This window comes from Lissotriton helveticus, chromosome 11 (genome assembly GCF_964261635.1).
Source record: "Lissotriton helveticus chromosome 11, aLisHel1.1, whole genome shotgun sequence".
Taxonomy (NCBI): Eukaryota; Metazoa; Chordata; class Amphibia; order Caudata; family Salamandridae; genus Lissotriton; species Lissotriton helveticus.
This window is the reverse complement of record NC_136072.1, coordinates 7,304,071-7,325,358: the sequence shown is the minus strand read 5'-3', so window position 1 is coordinate 7,325,358 and position 21,288 is coordinate 7,304,071. Positions and strand designations below refer to the sequence as shown.

The window sequence follows — 21,288 nt, the reverse complement described above, 5'->3', positions numbered from 1 at the left end:
GCTGGTGCCATTTCAACAGCCCGGGGTGAACGGGATGTATACGGTTACAAAGCATACTTTTACAACACATGCCTTTACAACGCATTTTTTACAACGCAACATCCATTACAACGCATTCCCTTACAACGCATGCCATTACAACACATTCTATTACAACGCATACTACCTTTACAATGCATACCATTACAACGCACACCATTACGACTAAATCTTAAGAACTGTCAAAATCCATAGGTGTTGCGTGGGAAAACCCACCACAACACCCGTGGAATGCCTCCCTGGCACAGAGAGGAGGGCAACACAGCAATTTGCTGTACTTCATATACAAAGCCATGCAAAGAGGCTTTATATGTGGCCTCCTGAGTATGATTTTGTGATTTGTGCCATCACAAAATGTGACACTCGGGCAGTGCAGGGGGCTCGTGAACATGACTCTAAGATGGCTCTCCAACCGGTAGCTCGTGAGTGTTCTTTGGTTATCTGGCTGTGGGTGTTTCATAGCAGACTAGGGGCCGTATTATGTATGTGTTGCATTTTCTTGGGTAGCGATGGGCACACCTTTCAAATGGTGCGCCCAGCACTATACAGGAAAATACGCCACATGTTAGTGAATGTGTTGCTCCCAGGGTAGCCGCGAACTTGCGCTGCCACCAGGGCAGCACATTCAGGTGAAAATGGAAACAGCTGCTTTAAGGCCACTCCGTGTTTTCACAGTGCAGGCGGCAACCCCGTGTACCTTTAAAGGAGATTAGTGCTCCCCTTGCAGACCAATGCAGGGAGGGACCGCACCCACTAGTCTGGGTGGGCGGGGGGTGGTCCATGGGACACCCTTTCCCCACCAAAGGGCTGCAAACAGGGGACGCACTGACTGAAAGCTTCTTTGCCTCTGCGCCCGCTTTTGTAATATGGTGAGGGCGCAGAGGCACAGGGATTCCCTCATTTGCATGCGATCATGCAAATGAGGGAACACCCTCTTAAGGAAGCACTGGTGAATTAATGTTTTTTACCTTCCTAAATGTGCAAAGATTGGAGATCCTGGAATCCTTCAGAGGAGAAGGCGGGGTTCAGTGAAACTGCAGGCTATCATTGATGCGTTCTAGAAACACGTCCCCAAATATACAGGGTAGACTGCCATTCTGCCCCTCTTTTGAAAATGATTTAAATGTAAATGTAAATGTACAGGAATTTATATAGCGCAAATCACCGAGCGGTTTCTAAGCGCTTGCTTAGGGAACCCGTCCTGGTATTCCCCTGTGAGATAACCCTGGCAGGGTATCCGCAAGGTGAAAGCCTGGCATCCCGCCACGAGGGGCCGTTGTGGAGATTAAGCAAGCTATTTCCCAGAGTCGCAGAGTGTGAACCCGTGAATCGAGCAGGCACCGGAGCGAGAATTGTCAAGTCCATGGACATTTTTTTTTTTTTTTTTTTAGGACTCAAGATCCCGCCCAGCCGGGAATTGAACCCTGGTCCCAGGCTGACCTCTGCTTCCAGGTCTGCCTCCTCTAACCAGTGAGCCACACTTCTCCACATTACTTTACCAAGTAATAGTTCTGCCAGTGATTGCAGGCAAAACCCCATAAAAATATATCTGCTATTTTAGCTGCAAGAAACAACGGGCATATTAGCAAGGAACCTCGTTAAAATTATCGCTGGTTTATCGGCAGGAAACTAAAACGGCGATAATGGGCTTGTTAATATGCATTATAGAATTCCAATAGAAGCCCAGGTTAGATGTGCAGGAAATCTAACCTGGGATTCTATAGGAATTCTATAACGCATATTAGCAAGCCCATTATCGCCGTTTTATCGGCAGTTTCCTGCTGATAAAACTGCGATAATTTTAACGAGGTTCCTTGCTAATATGCCCAATGTTTTAAATCAATATGGTTCTCCAATTACTAGAGGAAAAGATGTGGAGTTGCTTTACTTACTGATTGTTAAGGTTTTCAAAGCAACCTTTGGAATTGACAGGTCAGTGTGTCAAGCAGCAATTAGATTGGAATTCGGTCTCCAAAGACAGTGCCTGGTATCAAAAGGATCTTTTCTAAAATGTATGGCTGTCTTATCAACATCAGCCACGGCATCTTTAGGGAATATTTGTTGGCAAGAAATTGATAAATCTGCTTACACTGCAAAATGGAGAGCTTATATTTTAGCAAATTGTTACAAGATATCGGCCTGGAAATTGAACTGTCAGCTTTGAAAATGCCTAACTATAAATTAACTTTAAAAAAGCATACCAAAGCGGTATCTTTTAAATTGGATAAAATTGCTTTAGCTGAAAAAAACTATGCAAGGTACCTGATCAATCCATATCAATCCCCGCGTGTTCAGCCATATTTAAATGTCTTCTTTTCTGTAAAGTTTAAAAAACAAATTCTAAGGCTACGTATGGGTATTAACCCAACAAAGGAGGGCACTCGTTCTTGGATTAAACAATGGCTGGACTCTAATTGTAGATTCTGCGGATGTCCACAGGAAACTCTTGCACATATAGTATGTGTATGCCCAAAGTTGACTAATCTTAGACGTTTTTTTCTGAGACCTTATTTTCTGATGAGTGTTGTGAGATCTGCACGACGGGCATTAATCATGTCATTGTCTGGTGATTCGGTTCTACTTTTATGTCAATTGGTAACATTTTTAATGGCAGTTGATAAATGTTTAATATAGGGTAGATCCCCCCTATTTTAATGACTTTGTGCTATTTGATTTCAAAGAGTTATAATTTTGATTAATTGAATTTTTTTTGTTACGATGGTATTAATTTGAAATGTAATATCAGCAAGGTTACCATCGCAGCAAACTGATGCACTTTTTGTACATTAGAACACTTGAAAGGATGCGAAATTAATGTTTATATTGTGATATTTATGGAAAAGTATGTAAAGCACACCGTCACTTTAAACTGTATTATGTAATTCGAGAAGTAAGGTGGCTAGATTTGGGCTGATTAACAAGGTTTTAAACTGTATTTATGGAATTGTTTTTTGTATCATGTGAAGAGAAGATCTCTTGTTTTAAAATGTAAATGTGTTTTTCTTGGTGAATTATGATGCTGCGATTGCAATGATTTTAAATAATCAAGCAATAAAGATTATACATATATAATATGGACGTGAACTTAATACTCAAGAGCCAATGACAGTGAAAGAGCATGTGAGTGCTCTCCAACACTGTCTTCATCCACCCTGTTCTATGATGTGTGAAAAGCTACAAAGTCCTCTGAAGAACAAATGTATTTCAAGACCCCTTATAAAGCATGTACTTGTTTTGTTTTTAAAGTGATGGGGAATTTCAAGGACCCTTTGTAGCAGTGGGAATTCATTGCCACCACTGTAAAGGACACAGCGGGCCTTTTACCCCTTCTGTGTCTCCTTGTCTTCTATCCCTGCGAGAGCATTCAGCCCCTGCCAATTCTCCAGCTCTCGCTGTCCCCACATAAAGACATTTCCGTGGTTTCCTGGTACAGAATGTCCCTTTAGATGGACATCATGGACAGATTGGTCAGTTGGCTTTTAGGTATGCCTCAGGTGAAGATGGCCAAACTCTAGACTCTCAGGTTTGATGGGGCACACTCAAATATCTTGTATATCCCTGACTTTTGTGGGCAGATCTAAATCTTTGCCAACCCCTAGTGGTAAGTGTCCATCATCTCAGCCCCTCAATACAAATCCAATCCTATCTCGGCCATTAAGGGTAACGGATTCCTCATCAATATATATCGAAGCTCAAGAGAAGAGGTCAAGGAGAGCACAATCCTGAGGCATAAGTGAATAAAAACTAATAAATCATACAATGTCCACAATATCTAAACTATGTATATCTTGTACTTTCAATTTCAGGACAAAATAAAGGAGCAGATGAAATTCATGTTCATTTTTTCGTTGTTCTTTATTTGATGATCCCAAAAAGATTTTTTTTCCAAAGTTGATAAAACCAGCCGACACGTGTTTCGTCAGTACTAACAATCAGTACTCAGACTTTTTCAAGGCTACGAGATGGAAATATCACGGCGCGTGTTACCTAATGTCATATAGAAATGACAGTAGTGGTCGTTGGACTCAGGAATCAAAGTAGAGAACAAAGGTCCAACTTGTCCACTAGGTTGATCCAAAATATAAATATGAACTGTAGCACAGAAAGGACTTAACCGCTCATATTCAGGAAATAATATATACAAGCTCCAAAACCGTTTCAGGTATTTTCAGTAAGTACGAGCAATTGGGGCTCCTGTATTGAAGCCTCGAAGCAATGTAGAGGCGATGGAATTAAGAATGGCACCACATGATAATGACGCCTCGGAAGAAACGGTGTGCAGAATGTCCCTTGGGATGGACATCATGGACAGATTGGTCAGTTGGCTTTTAGGTATGCCTCAGGTGAAGATGGCAAAACTCTAGATTCTCAGGTTTGATGGGGCACACTCACATTTCTTATATATATCCCTGACTTTTGTGGGCAGATCAAAATCTTTGCCAACCCCTAGTGGTAAGTGTCCATCATCTCAGCCCCTCAATACAAATCCAATCCTATCTCGGCCATTAAGGGTTACGGATTCCTCATCAATATATATATCGAAGCTCATGGGCCTGCAAACAGGTGAAACAGGATATCAAAAAGCTGTACTTACTTTGTCGAAGCAGACAAGGTTGACTTGCCCACATACGTTGATCCTCTGAGGGCTGATGCAAGAGATGCCCTTATTCTTCAGCCTGCGTTGTGCGTACACGTCACCCACAGCTAAAGCAGCCAGGAGAGCAGGTGGCACTGGTACAGTCAACAAGAGGAGTGCCATGATTGCTGTGTCCCCGGCCGGTATCTGGGGGAGTAAGGACACTGCATCGTAAGTGAATCTTTCTGGTTAGATTTTTGGGATATGAGACACTATAAAATGCAATTCAATATTTTAGCATATTAATTTATTTTAAATATTTAAGTCAATGCTATGGTTTTAGAAGGCAATAAGCCGGTGCTTACTACATTTTAGAGGCTACTTCAAGGTATCTCTTCTTTCAATGGACTTCTCATTCATTTGACACACTGACAGCAAAAAGCTTAGAGCACTTTAGAAATGATGGCAAGCTCCCTGTGGTCATTGTGGAAGGATAGGTGCAAATAATGATTTGGAGGCTTTGGTCTTACAATTTTATAAATGAGGACTTTTATTTGATGTAATTACAACAGAGGAAAACAGTAAATCTTTTTTGTCAGACAACAGTAATTATATATAAACATATATATATATATATATACACACACAGGGGAGTGACTGGTTGTGACTGTATGAATGACTAGATGGGTGTGTGAATGGTTGTGTGAGTGGCTGTACAAGGGAGTGAGTGGGTGTGTGAGTGACCCTCTGGAGCAGAGAGAGTGTGTGTGAATATTGGTATGGATCTTTGAATGGGTATGTGAGTGGTTATGTGTGTTTGTGAATGGGTGTAAGAGAGATTGTACAGTGGTGTGAGAGGGTGTGTGAGTGGTTGTGTGGATGATGTCATCAGTGAAATTTGTGAGGTCATAAGCAGTGCACTGCAGGAGCGTAAGATATATTTAGCTCAGGTAACTTTAACTGGTGAATTTCACTGGTTTTCTATGAGTGAAATCTGAGCCTAACTATAACGTCCCGGTAAACTTTGTTTTTTTTGTGAATTTCAAAGTTTTTTTTAATCCTAATTCCTAACTATAACGTCCCTGTAACCTTTGCTTTTTACAGTGAATTTTTACGTTCTTTCAAATTCTGTTTCCTAACTATAAAGTCTATGTAATCTTTGTTTTCTTTGAGTGAATTTCTATGGTTTTTAGTTTGAGTGTAATCCCACCTGCCGCTTCCGATTTGTTCACTTGTGGCTCACTTTTATTTCCGTGTTCCTTATTAGTTGGTGTTCCTGATACATTACTCTCATTTTTAGAACAGGAGCACCGGACAATTACAGATTCATTACAGTGTAGGACTTTACAGTATTTTTGGGGGACTACTTATTTATTACCATGATGTCACTTCACTTATAGCGGCGTATATATTTTTCACTGGCTTGTGTCTTTACCCTTTGTAAATGCTGGCTTCTGATTCAATAATAGGCTTGTTAGTTCCTCCCTAGTACCGCATTGTATTCATTTGTATCCTCCCATTAGGACAGACCCTTTTACTTATGATGCATTATTTAGTCTGTAAGCCTATTTTATTTAAATACGTTTCTCCTATTTCAGGATTGACATGCTTTTCCTGCAACATTCAGCAACCCATGTGTCCTTTCACTTTACAAGCAGCGCGGCACAATGGCGGATGCTTCTGCTGTAAGGAGCAGATTGTAGTCTACTCATTGTTGAGAAGCATGTGGTGTTTACGGTATTTATAGGACACATTGTAGGAGGGGGGCGAAGCTGATCATCGCGAGAACGGTCTCTCTGTGACCATGCTCTTTATATCTGTGTATACCTAATGCTCCTGTTCTTCACAGCGGTGCAAAAGGGGGTGGTGATGGAGGGAGCATCTGAACCAATTAAACACTCACACCCAGTCAACAGATCTGGGTTTAATCCATCACCGTTCTTTAGCCCACTCTGCCACACAAGTTAAGACATGGCCATATGCAAATCAGTCTGACCCTGTGCCTCATGGGAACAGTCCAGCCCGAACTGCCAAGCCATGCCTTCCCTGGACCGGAAACAAGCTTCCGAGGACCGGTTTCTGGCATTCCAGCCGTCTTCAGCCAGGCTTGCTTGAATCCAGTGGCAAAGTGAGCAAGGGACAATTAATCGTAGCTTGTACAATACTATTTCCTCCAGTAACCATCCACTTTCACCTATACAATATACCTCCCACCACTAAGAAATGTTCACACGCTCTCCTGCGTTTTTAATTAAATGCGCCTCATGCTCAGTGCCCTCCGCTGCCCTCATTGCTTCATAACTACCCCCTCACAGTGCATCCTTTTCTCAGGCTGTCTGCCTCCTTCTGCCCTCTTAAGGATACTTCAATCTATTCTCGAATCCTTGCGATTACCAAGTGCACTAATACCTGAATTTTGTGCTAAACTGGCCATAAGTGGAACAGATGGGTTCTAATTCAAATATATTTCTGATGGTACGTGTGGGAATTGTAACACATTCTTCCTACTTGAATAAAAAAAAAAAGACTCCCGAGTGTCTTTCTTATCAGGCAGTTATATTAATGGTTCGTTTTTCACATTTTTTACCTCAAACTATTATCCCTGTCTCTCTTTCAGCTTTTTAAAAATTGTAATGCCGAGAGTGGTGCCTACTTCAGTGACACTACGCTCTCTGTTTCAGCTTTCTCTAACGTGCTGCAAGGCCACAGAATGAAAAAAAGCATTTGCAATGCAATAGGTCTCACAATTGCGAGATTTTGAGCGATTGGCATTGTAAAAGACAATGACTTTAATTTATGTGTTTAAAAAACCTGCAATAATAAAAGGCATTGTCATTTACAATACCAATAGGTTAAAGTTTAGAAAATGCGAGACATATTGCATTGCAAATGCTTGCTTCACTAGTAACCATGTTTTCAGAGTGGTGGAGAGAGGAGTCAGGCCCTCTGACAAGCTCTCAGAAATCCTGCTGTGCTGGAGGTGACAGGATGTCTGATGGACCCCCATGAACCCTCAGCATTCAAAAGGACTTCCTCCCCCAACCAGCAGTGTGCCAGCAGGGGTTAGTTTGCAGAGTGGTGGAGAAAGAGGGCGAAGCCACCAAAGACCTCTCAGCAATCCAGCTGTGTGGAACTTACTGGAGGTAGCAGGAGGGCTTGTTGGCCCCCAAAGACCCTCTGGAGCCAAGGGGAATTCATCCCCCTACCAGCAGTGTGCCAGCAGGTGTGTTTGCAGAGTGGTGGAGAAAGAAGTACGGGCCTCCACGAGTTACCAGGGCTATTTTTTATTTATTTTATTAGGATAGGAGGGTTGCGTGCCCTCCCTCCCTGGACTGATTTTGGCCTCTGCATCCCATCCCCCTGGACCATATTTTGTTAAATGGAGGAGGGAGGTCACCTGGCCCCCCTCCCAGGCCGATTTTGGCTCCCTGGGGACCTCATATTCTGAGGCCTGGCCTTTTATTTTATTTTTTTATTTTATTTGGGGGAGGAGGGGCCCATGCTGCTATGAATTTTGTACTGTATCATGACATTTGTAACTGTTAGGTCCCTGTATGCATTTTGCACAGGGTACACTCTGGGCAAAATGTGTTTTTATTACAAATATAATCTTAGGCTCTATGTATTATGCAGTTGAAGGTTTTGGAATATTTAAAGGTATGGTTTGATTTGCACTGTCATAGTTAGCAGTGTTTATTAAAGGACCTGTTAAAATGGTTTTATTTTTGCTCAATTGCACTTTCAACTTCTTGTATGCTGTTCGAATTTCGTACTGTTCAACGAAAGCTGTCTCTTGTACATTTTTATGTGGATCTCCTTGGAGCTCCAAATCATAATAAAGGATACTAGAGATGTAGCCGTTGGTTATTAGCAAAGGTTAATCATTTGCATGGTTAGATTTCATGTATTGTTTATATATGTTTGGTTTCATTTTAGTTAGGGATTGTTCCATATCATAATTCCTGGTAGCTTTGTTCTTTCTCGTCTTTCTTGTTAACACTTCTAAAATTGGTATAGTGCGGTGTGCCTTCTTTCAAGTGTTCCTTAGAAGGAATTGTGCCACTCCTCCCCTGCGTTATGCATCCTTACTTCTTCAAAGATGGTGCGGTCATAACATTCCATTCTGGAATGATACGTTGGTTGACGTTTAAGTCCTGGTTGGTGCAGGCACTCAATCCAAGTATCTTGAAAATAATCGATTAATGTGGTTGTTTGGTTTCATTCTTTTGATAATCAGAGGATTTAATTTGAATGTCATAATGCTTAGTCACTTTGGTAACAGGGAGAAATGATACGGTTAAATTTATTTTTAATGTCATGAGTGAACTGTAGATCAGTTGCACACTTTCCACTTAGGGAAAAATTAAATAGATGCTTCCATATGGTCTGGTTAAAGTGATAGAATCACCGCGTTAGTGCATTTTGTGGGTGCATTTCACCATAATGGAAATCTTTGCTTGTTTAATATCTCTGATGAATTTGTGATGCTTATAGTTGATAGTTTGATGTTTTATATGTGGTAGAATTTGCACTTTGTAGGTTCACAAACATCTGGGAAGTTTGTAATTTGGTAATGACCACGTATTGTGTATATTTGACTGAATGGTGAACGGCATGATTTAATTTGACATTAATCATCCATGTGTTACATTTATTAGTAATTTGTTGTCAGTTGAATGCATTATAATTCTGTTATCATCATTGTGGTTGTTGTACAGTAAGAAGTATTTGTTTTTATTGGTGGTTATATTTCGGGTCATGTCTATTTCTCCATATCTTTTATGGGCTACCGGTGATTCCATTGATGTTCTGTGTCTTCCTGCAGTAATTCTTTTCCAGTTTTATATTACAGGGAGTTTGCCTGCTGCTTTTTCAGTAATAATATATTTTAGTATTGTTCCTACTGAGTCTTGTGAACTTGTACTGGCCTCATTTAGGTCCCATATGATGTTTCTGAATTCTATTTTTGTAACATATGGGTGATGAGTATGCTTCTAACATTATCTATTATTTCATATTTAGTAGGAGTTATTCCATAACATGGGTTTGAGCAATATTTGGTTAATTTCCAGTGTAAATGTTCACTGGTGATGCTCTCCCTATTATGAATAAATACTACTCAACCTAATAAAACTCCCCTTTGAAATTTTATGTATATTGCTACTCCCAACATTTTATCTGAAGGTGTCAGAATATGAAAAAAGTTCATTAATTACAGTAAAATGCATCAGATGTTTTAATGTTCGTTTTTCCATGCTACAACATACTGCACATTTTTGTAAACACATATTTCTATGAGAAACATTTTATTGAATTTCACTGTTTGAGCTGCTTGGCAATTAAAACGTCCCAGTGGACAGGTCAATTGCGGAAAACATCAATGTTATTGCATGTGCAGGGGGACTGAACCCTGATCAATACTTTACTCCATGAAATGTAACTGTACTGTCTTGCTCTGCCTTTCTTATTGCATTGATCACAATAAAAACATTTTAAAGAAAATAATGGTTCCAGTGGACTATATAACCAATTAAGGGAGATTCTGGTTCTCCAGCTGGAGCCAAGGAGGCAGGTGGGGTTCCAATTTCCATCGGTGAGCAAAAGTAAGTAAGGCTTCCAGTTTTACAAAGATGAAAGATTAGATTTCTGCCTCTACAGTCCAGCTGTTAGCGTCTTAGAAATTTGGGAGTGCAGAGGCCAGGACAGCTTAGGTTGAGACAGCGCCAGAGAGATGGTGTGCTCTGATTTTGGAGGGATGGTTATTTGGGTTCTCCCAGCCAGCTGTTCAGACATATGATAGACAATTGGTTGATTCAATGATCCTGAGGTAGAGATTAGGGGACTTTGGTTCAGTTGTAGAAGGCAATGATCACAAATTGAGATGATTATTTTTGCAAGCAATGCAGTATTTTGTGAACCAACCTATTTAGTAGTATGTCAGTTGACAAAACACAGAATCATAGTGGATTGCCATTCAAGCTACCTCATGAATATTAATGAGTAGGTTGCAAATTGTGACCCACCATGAATCACAGCCATCACGGGGATGGTGGCCTGCTCGGGTCAGCAGAGCACAATGTCTGTGATTTATTTATTGTGAAGCAACATTTTTTTTAATTGCAGCCAATTTTCCTTAAAGGAAACAGGACCGCATTTAAAAACCTAAAAGGTTTGTTTTTCCATGTTGTTTGTTTAAGAGGAGTCAGCGGTCCCTGATTGAAATTGAATTGAAAGCAACATGTAAACAAATAAAACACTACCATGAGATTGTTATTATTAACAAAAACTAAATATATAACAAATAATATATCTCATTATATAAAATATTAGCATTCATACAAAACTAACACAATTAAAATATAAATAAAGATTCATACCATTTCTATTCTTACAAATATTTTTAACATGTTTTGCAAAACATTAAACATCGCAACTAAACAATAGTAAGGAAAGTGTTGGACTATGTAGAGGTTTAGTTTACTATTCCCACTCCAATGTAAGCAAAAGCAGAGGGAGTATTTGATTATGTAGGTGTATGATTTACAACTCAAATTTCAATCTCATCTCCAAAACAGGAGGGAAAGTGTTGGACTCAGATGGGTCAAATTAGCTATTCCAACTCCAACATCAGCAAAATGAGAGAAAGTAGTGTACTTTGGAGGAGTTAGATTTGCTATTTCCTTACCATTCAGAGCAACAATAGGGAGGTGTTGGACTTTGGAGGACTCAAATTCATTATTCCCACTCCAAGGTAAGGAAAAGCAGTAAAAGTATTGGTCTTTAGAGAGGTTATACTTACTTTTTGACTCCTGAATGTTTTAAATATAAAACAAAGTAAAACTATTTAAACATATCTAAAATACAAATTATAAATTATTTGAAGACACATTTTCTATTACAAATGGAAAGAAAATGAAAACTAAATTAAATAAATCCTCTCTCTAGCCCTCCCTAAGAATCAAAAAACAACAAACAGGTGAAATTGATAAAAATATAAAAATAATAGGTCTGGCTTCGAAGGAATGCTATATGGTAACACAAAGCATAACAAGTAAATAGCGTATGTATTTGCGTGAATAGAAATAACTGTAGAATATTATTGGTGTAGATTCAAAGGTCAGGTGACACTTACACTGTCAAGCCAGACCTAAACATCCGTATAGGTTAATGACTGCCCTACTCCCCATCTGTGCTATTGTCAGAGAAAGACAAACGTTATAAATTTTCTAGTTATCTAAGACACCTTCACAGCATTATAATACCATGGGTGTGTCCCTGAAAGTTCAAGCTAGCCAGCTAGATAAATCAACAAATGATCACGGCCGGTGGAGGGCAAGCAGTTTTTTTGTGGGAGCACACAATGTTAGCCCAATCTAAACATATAATCCCGGCTCCCAACACGTGGGTGGTAGCCAAAGCCCTTCTCAAGTGGTGCAGACATTATTGTCGGGCGACAGCTGCGCTGTTAGGCTAGACCACAATGAAACAATATTAATATTAATCATAAATTAAACAATTGAAATTAAAACAAATAATACCAATAGGATCCATGTACACAACTGTGTAACTAAAAGAACATATAAACCATTAATAAGTATAGTTAATGTAACAGTTAATCAAAAAAGTAACTCACATAGCTATCGTTTAATATAATATTTTACATTCCAATTATGAATTTAAATAATGATATACATTTTAAATAACTTTCCACCCTAATCCACTACAAACCCAAAAGACCACTACCAAATGTCTAATTTTATATTAAATTACAAACTGTACTAAAAAATAAATACAAATACATTACAACCATATATGATACCATAATTAATATTTATAAAATCAATTAAAACATAATATTTTATACAACTATATAAAATTAAACAATATTGTACGCAACATTATTTTAAAAAACATGCCTTTTATATTCTGTCCCATGGTATTTAGAGTTGACAATATTTTTCACAAAATATTCTTATATCACAATGTTTTTTCAACGATATTTTGGCAATTCACCACCATGCCTCTAAGTGGGTCTCCCTATGCTTGGAGAGTTGAGTTTCATTTCTAAGTGGCATTCACGCAAACTTGTATGGCCCTCGTGGTCAATATGGAAGTGCTGCTAAGACCAGCATTAATGACCTGACCCTTCTCAGTGAACGGCTGTGAGGCCAGGGACCAATCTTCAATGAAGTGAAAAACTATATATGCCTACCTATCTGGCAATAGAAAAATCTGACAATGAGAAGAAGGCCAGCATGTTTTCTCTTTCTCTTTCTCTATGTAGCACCAATATAGTTAATGCTTTGTTCCAATTTAATGTCTTGTGCAAAAAAGAAAAGAAAAAAAATCAGAAAGTGTACTTTATGCTAACATTCTATTGGGAGTATGAAACACACCCCAACCTAGTTGTCCATTGATCTTTGCTTTTTAATGTAGAAGTCTGTTACACTCATATGGGTAGTGCATCCCCTAGAAGGCAATTATACATTTTAAAGTGATTAAGCACAATCCTACAACATTTGTTAAAAATAATATGATCCGCACAAATCATTCTTCATTTGTGCCGGAAGATGGGTCCTCTTATGCCCAAATCACCCAGGACATATGAGCAATGCAAAGCAAACTTTTTGAGCCCTATACATCTCATTTCCAGACGGCACACGTTTACATCCTACTGAATATGCTGCATGTTGAACTGGATACCATTAACTATGTCTATAAGTAGTATTTTAATGAAAATATCACTTACCCCAGCCCTGTCATATATCACGATTGAGTAGATCATTGCAATTATTCCAGCTCCAAAGAGACACATGAGGAACCGTAAGGCATCTCGGTGCAGTTTGAAATTGACAGGCTTAGGATACAAAATGGACCTCACCAGATCACCTTTCGCTGTATTGAACCCTGAGGGAGAAAAGGAAACACTGATAATATGAGGTCCAAATGTTTTCTCATGATTTCCACATAGAGGTTATGGAAGGTGCTCCAGAAGCAAAAATGAGAGCAGATTTTTTGAAATTTCACACTATCTTTCTAAGCCGTACAAAAATGAAGTCTGTCAGTTGAGTCCCTTGTGTTCTGCTGCAGCCTCCCAGAGTGCTCTAAAGAACAACTAGAGCATTAGCGGTGCAACTTATAACAAACGTATTGCACACATGAAGCCATGTTGTTTTAATCAAACTGATAAAACTTAAAACATTTAATTTAGAAAGGAACAAAAAGAGAGGGTTCAGTTTGTCATAGAAATTATAGTTCATGCTGTAGAAAGAAAACTGAGGACACATTTTAAGTGAGTTCTCAAATATCTTCCTCTCCTATTTCATTAAAATATGCTGACATGCAAACTGAAACATGCAGACCTAAACATGCACTTTCAACATATGCACACATGCAGACTGAAATATGCACTTTCAGCACCAGCAGCAGACTTCCAGTTAACTCCCCGGTGATTTGCAGATTTACTACAGTGTTCTAAAGAGCAACTAGAGTGCTAACATTCTGAATTTACGCCAAAGGTGTGGCACAAATGAACACCATCTTGATGGTATCAAAGTAGAAAACTGAAAGTATTTTTTACTGAGGATACTGCAGTAAATGATGAAATTGGGGAGCTTAATAACAAATACGCCCAAAAATAGTGCACATATCACCAAAATGTAGCCCAAGTGTAGCCCAATGTCAGAAGTGTGCAAAACTCTATTTAGTTTTTTGAAGTTTTATATAGAGCAGACTTCACCCAAAGGTATAGGAGTGCTTTACATCAGCATCAGTTACATTACACATGGACACATTCATTTTGGTTTCTGGCATGGGGAGATTAAGTGATTTGCCCAGAACGATGACATCGAGCTGACGCCAAAACTTGAACCTGATCTCCCATTTGCAAAGTCTGCAGCTCTGGCTCTAACCCCACATCCTCTCCCTTAAGTGTGACATATAATCAAGTGATCAACTGGATGAAAAAACATAAAGATAGCAAATTAGTTGAAAGTGCTTTGTTACTATTTGAGAACCCAGAAAATATGTCCTCATTTTGTTTGTTTCGAGCACTAACATTAATTTCTATAGGAATAAGACGCTCTCATGGAGGAGGGTGTAGAGGCAACAATATGACCACGCTGAGCAGGTGGGAGGGGCAGTGGCAGCACAACCAACCATTGAGGGCACGGTAAAGGGGGGCAGGGGCAACAAACCAACCATGCAAAACATGCAAGAGAAGCTCTGGCAATATAAAAGACCATTGAGGGTAGAGGGAAGAAGGAAGAGGCAGTGGCAGTACAGCCATACATGCCAACAGACCTGATTCAGTCAGGAACTGTTGATGTTTTAAAGCCGAGAAGGCCTTTATTTTATTTGACTCCTGCCTAAACTCTCATCTTTTTCAGTGCAAGCCAATGGGTAAAATCAATTCCCCAGTTTTTTTCTCAAAAGCTTTCTTTTACTAAGTTGACAATGTTGGCAAATTTGGTACCATGGGTCACAGAGGGCAGGAGGAATGGGCCAGGGACATAAACTCGGATGAGAGAGGTTAGGAGGGAGGGGGCAGGGGCACCAAACTGACTTTACAGGGCAGGCGTCAGGGGTTGCAGCAGCCCAATACATCACACAGGGCAAGCTGGACGGTAGTGCATCAAACGCACCATGGAAAGCAATGGGGAAGGAACAGGGCCATACATATGGACAACACAGAGCAGAGGAGATAGAGGCAAGAGCAGCAAGCTAACCGTAGCGGACAGACAGGAGGGCAGTTGCAGCTGTTAGAGCAGAATTTGCTCTTCCATTTGTAGAGTTTCAATATAATCATGGGTAGTTCGCACCCGCATATAATCCTTTATTGTGCTAACATTGAGCCATTAGACTGTGTACTGTGATAACGTGAAAAGTGAAGTGCTAGGTATATTTCAGCAAAACATGAAGAAATCAACATTGCAAATATGTAGATAACAAATGGTTTTGTAATTAATGTGCTTATGCAATGTATTGATTTGATTGTGTTCCGTAATAACGTTCATTTAAATATGTGCTTTCCAAAAGTGTGTGCCATTTCTTATGTTGGCCTGAATTGTATCTCTCCCTATTTGACTCGCTAGTGAATTTCATGTGCATTTGGAATTTGTTCTTTCTCACGTTTCTGTTGCAGGTAGAGAAATTCATCCTTGCTAGCTAGAATAATGTCTTTGTTTTAGGGGTTAGCCTTAGGGAGGAGAAGATACATTGAACGACGGTACTGATAATGAGGGACAGTGTTCTTTCTCATCCGAGAGAGCCTGGGACTCAAGGTCATCGAGCTGAGGCCTGGGAGCATCACTGCAATGTGGAAAATTACCTATTAGGAGGTGGCTTGCTTGGATGAGGTGATGCCGCAATGTATTCTGGGAGGCTACCTGAAGTTCATGTATTACAGTTAGGGGCAGAGTCCGGGGACTTCTGTCTTGCCTTGATAGAGAGAGGATCTTAGAACGAGCTCTGTAGATTTATGCTACTTGATTCCAAGATGAATGGACTTCTTAGGAAGCCTTCACGTGCTGACACCTTTACCAAACTTGCCGGGAGAATGCTAAGTAGGTATGTCACGTTAGTGGAGAGTAGGACAGACTAATGCTTTTCACTTACAAACCCCCAATGAAGGGAAATGTGGATGTTGGAGCCATCATCTTCTCTATCCTGATTCTTGAACTGATTATTCTGTGCATGTTGCACCATCTTAACTTCACTCATAGGTTTGGCTTTGTATTAGTTCCAATGTATTTCTACACCCTCGTCCATAGGTGTTTGCGTGTCCAATTGTCCTTAGCTTTGTAATAAATTAACTAAACTTGATTGGCAGTCTGTGATTCTTCTGAGTCATAGTTCATTGGAACAGTAATAATTGATTGGTTATTGATTTTCCTCCCCTCCACACTTTCATGCAGACAAAAAGAGAGATCGGCCTAGGGTTCCAGAGTGAATCTAGAACGTGTAACCAGGCTGCTTCACAGCATAACGGACCATGAAGGGCAGGAGGGAGGGGTAGGGTCTGCACATGGCAAATAGAGGGCAGATGCAGAAAGCGGACCATGGAGGACACGTAGATGGGTACTGGAAGCACAAAACACCATTTGAGGGCAACAGTTAGACTATAACGGCACACACAGAGACAACAGAGGGAAGGTGGGAGGGGTCAGGGGCAGCAAGCTGACCACACGGGGCAGGTGAGAGGGGCTGTGGCAGCATAGAAGACCTTGCATGGCAAAGTAGGAGGGTTAGTGGCAGCACAACAGCCATGTTGGGCAAGAGGGAGGGGGCAGGAGCATGCTCAAAGACTATGGAGGACAGAAAGGAGGGGTAGGGGTTGGATACAGACAAAAGAGGGCAGAGGAATGGATTTCAGACCATGTCGGGCAGGCAAGAGAGGCAGTTGTAGCAAAACAGAGTATGGAGGGCAGAAGGGAATGGCTGCAAAATGGACCATGGAGGACAGGTGGGAGGGGAGAGGGGCATGGAACATGGACAGGAGGTGTGGAGGTGGCAGGGACAGGCGGCAGCCATTAATCAGGCTAGGCAGGTGGGATGGGCAGTGGCAGATCAACAGAATACTCAGAGTAGATAGGAAGGTGGCCGGTCCATGGAATATGGTGGGCAGTAGCGAGGTAGCAGGGGCACTGGCGTAACGAAAATTGAGGGGGCCTCCTTGCAAGAAACATGAAGGGGCCCCCTCCGGGCTCAATTAAGAGCTCTCCGGCAAGAGTGCTGTGAAGCAGGGGGGCCCCTGGAGCTTGGGGCCCCCGCACCGCGGGGTCAGCGGGGGCCTCTGTTACGCCCCTGAGCAGGGGCATGCACACAGACAGCGGAGGGCAGGGGGAAGGAGAGTAGGGACAGCAAGATAAGCACAGAGGGTAAGCAGCAGGACAATGATTCTGCAAGGAATTGGGAAACGGAGAGCAGAAGGAGTGGGCAGAAACATCAAGCTAAATGGAAGGCTAAATGGAAGGCGGCTGTAGCACATCACACCATGCAGAGCGGGAGGAAGGGACTAGTGCATGGACTCAGAAAACAGAGGGTAGGGAGGAGGTGGATGGGGCAGCAAAATAACTGTTTAGGGGAGAGACGATAATATGATATTCACTGCACTCTAGATTCTTGCCCCATAATGCTTTGCGGGGCCTTGGTTGGGATTGTATTTTTGCCCGTAACTTTGCTTGGTGTAGTCTTATGAGGATGGGACCATCACCGAATCGTTCAGCATGATGTGCTCTTTGTGTTCAAGGCATCTACTTGGTACTCCCCCTAGGTTAGGGGAACCCTCAAAGTCATCACCTCTCTCACTGCTTGATATAATTCTAAGCTTACTTTTGTGAGGTGGTTATATGGTCTTTAGCATGTAAAGTTTGAATTGCTTCACCAAAGGTGTGTGAGGTTCTCATTTTTTAAATTAGAGCAGAGCGGAGCAGAGTTTCTTTCTAACTCTGTGGAACTTTGTGTAGAGACACTCTGCCAACTCTGCCCACCCTTAACTATAACACAGCACTTTCTTGTTGACATATAGAGACTTTGTAACCCAACACTAAGGGGCCGATTCACGGAACTAACTGAAGACAAAATCCTAAACTTACTACTTTTGGTATTCACAGAAGTTAGGATTTTGTCTTAAGTTTGTCTTTAGACAGACTTAAGACAGACTTAAGTTAGGATGTTGTCTTAAATCTGTCTTAAGACAAACTTAAGACAAAATCCTAACTTCTGTGAATACCAAAAGTAGTAAGTTTAGGATTTTGTCTTAAGTTAGTTCTGTGAATCAGACCCCAAGAGAATACACCCTTTTCTCTCTAGCTCAGTGCTCTCAATTTAGAATTGAGTACTTGTTTATTTCAAAATCTATTGCACAAAATATCCATCATGCTGATATAGGATATTTAGACGTACGACTGGTTACAAACAGTAATAAAGATGGCGCTTTAATACCTCCCTCTTGCTAGATATTTCCTTTACCAAGTCCTTTGAATCTTTCATTAATGAATTTTGTTTAACTAACTCTTCCCCTGATCTTTCACCCAAAGTGGTCTGGGATGCCTTTAAAGCCACAGCCAGAAATTTTATTTTTTCTTATGTTTCTAAATAAGAAAAAAAACACTCTTCCATCAATCCGTAAAACGTATGATTCGTATTGAATAGATGGAACATCTATGTTTTGCCACCAAATCCAAAGCTTGTTTAGATGATTTGACTAAAGCTAAATTTTAATATAATAAACTTTCTACTGAAACCCCGTCTGCTTGTCTTCTTCGAGCAAGTGCTAAATCTTATGATGGTCTAAATAAATCAGGTAAACTTATAGCGAATTATCTTAAAATTAAACAACAACATATTAAAATTAACTTCATTCTGTGAGCTGGTGATTCCTCTGTCTTTAAAGATATGGAGATAGTAGATGGGTTTATGACCTATTATCAACACCTCTATAATTCCAAAATGACCCCTTTTGTAGAAGATATATAGAAGATATAGAGAAATATCTGTCTTCCATTCAGAAAGATTTTGACACAACTATTGACCTTAAATCCTTAGAAACTCACATATCTCCCAAAGATATTTCTACAGCAATGAAATCAATTTAAACAGGGAAGGCCCTGTACAAGAATGTTTCCCCATTGGATTTTGTTTACATTTTCTAAACTGTTTGGGGCAGATTTATGTCGGACTTGCGCCACGTTTACGCCGCCATTGCGTCACGCAACGGTGCGGAAACGTGGCGCATCCCTGCGACCTATTTACAACGTGACGCATCTAGGCAGATGCGTCACGTTGTAAAGCCCTGCGCCACATGAAACCTGCGTCAGGTTTCATGTGGGCGTTCTGTCGCAGGGTGGGCGTTCCCACGTAGGAAAGCCCCGTAAAACTGACGCAGTGAAATCTACAAGATTTCACTGAGTCAGTTTTACGACGCTGCTGGGTCAAATCCTTACGCCTGCTTGAAGCAGGCGTAAGGAGTGACGCACCACGTTATGTATGGGTGGCCTCTGTACATTGCAGGAGTTGCGTCGCACTTGCGACGCTACTCCAGCAATGCGCCGCCCGTACACCACAAGATGCGTCACGCATCTGCCCTTCCTTGCACCATGGTGCGCCGCATTGTAAATGCGGCGCATCTGTGGTGCCGCAAGGAGGGAATTGCGTGATGCATCAGTTCTGGCGCATCCCTGCTGATTTGCAGAGATGCGCCAGAACTCATAAATCTGCCCCTTAGTTCCTATAATTAATGACCTTTTCTCCTACTTTACCACAATCCAATCTTCTGGTTGTACCTTTTAGGAGACATTGATTTGCCTTATCCCTAAAGACAGCCCTGATCCTATAAAAGAAAATAACATTTTAGGTAAATTTTATAAGCAATCACTAGCTTCTATCTCTCTTGATGCTGAAAACACATTTGATTGTTGGATTGGTCTTTCATTTTTCACATTCTTTCACAGTTTGGCTTTGGTCCCACTTACATTAATATGGTCCTTCTTCTATATACAGCACCTAAGTTATCTATTTTTGCTAATGGCTTCTTATTACCCTCTTTTTCTTTACATTGGGGAGTTAGACAGGGTTGTCCTCTCTCCTTTACTACTTAATTTTGCATTAGAACATTTTCTTTAAAAAAATAAGACAAAATCCTGACATTTCTGTTTTTTGTATGGTGATAAGCAAGTCAAATTATCAATAAATGCTGACACCATCCTACTATTTTTAAAGTGCCTTCCATGCACACAAGCAATCCTGCTGACAACACAGGCACGATTGCACCACGGCGTAAGAGTGCCTGCGTTGGCACAAGGCTGCCGAAACGGCGCCAGTGCAGGCAGAAAGGACAGGAATGCACAGTGTTGTTTAATTACGGCTCATTCCTGCCCTTTCACTTTGGTGTAGGGACGCGCAACCCTACACCAAAATACCCTAAATGAGTCCCTAAGTGTGTGGCAGGTAGTGGATGGAATGTATCTTTAAAACTATTAACTGGTGCAAAAAGCAAGGCTGCGTTGTAAATAAGGCACAGCCCTTATCGCCGGATGTCTGACGTTACAACGCAGGCTATTACAACGCCTGCCTTTACAACACGGTTTTTACATCGCAAACCTTTACAACGCATAGCGCTTAAAGGTGCTGGATAGTGAAAAGTTTAATTTTCTATACCAACTCCAGTCCCCGTGGACACTAGGGAAGGTGTTGGATAGAAAATGAAACTTATTCCCTATCCTAGAGCGCCCCCCAGCGCAATGCGTTGTAATGGTTTGCGTTGTAATGACCGCGTTGTAATGGTAGTGCGTTGTAAAAGTTTCGTTGTAAAGGTTGTTCACCCTTATCGCCACCACAACGTCTGTAAAAGTGACGTTGTGGTGTTGATAGGGGCTTGTACATATGCTCCAATGTCTGCTAGCTCCATGCACTGGATAAAACATAGACTTTGTTTCACTCTGTATTTCAACAACAGTCTTTGCATTTCGGCAAATATGTTAGTATCAGACTGTGAAACAATATTATATAGACTATATCATTTCTGAATAGCAATACACGTTCTCAAGTAACTATTTATAAATAGCAGGTTACCAACAAAAAACTCTAGGAAACTGATTTCACTACATTTGCAGTCTCAAAACATGACTTTTTCTTTAATATTTTAAAAAGTGTAGGATTTATTATAATGGAAC

At 40.7% G+C, this 21,288-nt stretch overlaps 1 protein-coding gene across 1 annotated transcript in view; it reads right to left on the bottom strand.

Moving 5' to 3' along the window:
- The window catches only part of LOC144792071 (putative cation-transporting ATPase 13A4), a 238,349-nt gene that overhangs the window by 72,484 nt on the left and 144,577 nt on the right, over positions 1 to 21,288 (bottom strand). The window contains 2 exon segments of the mRNA XM_078666918.1: positions 4,634 to 4,822; positions 13,365 to 13,522. Coding sequence (XP_078523044.1) covers positions 4,634 to 4,822; positions 13,365 to 13,522 — 347 coding nt within the window.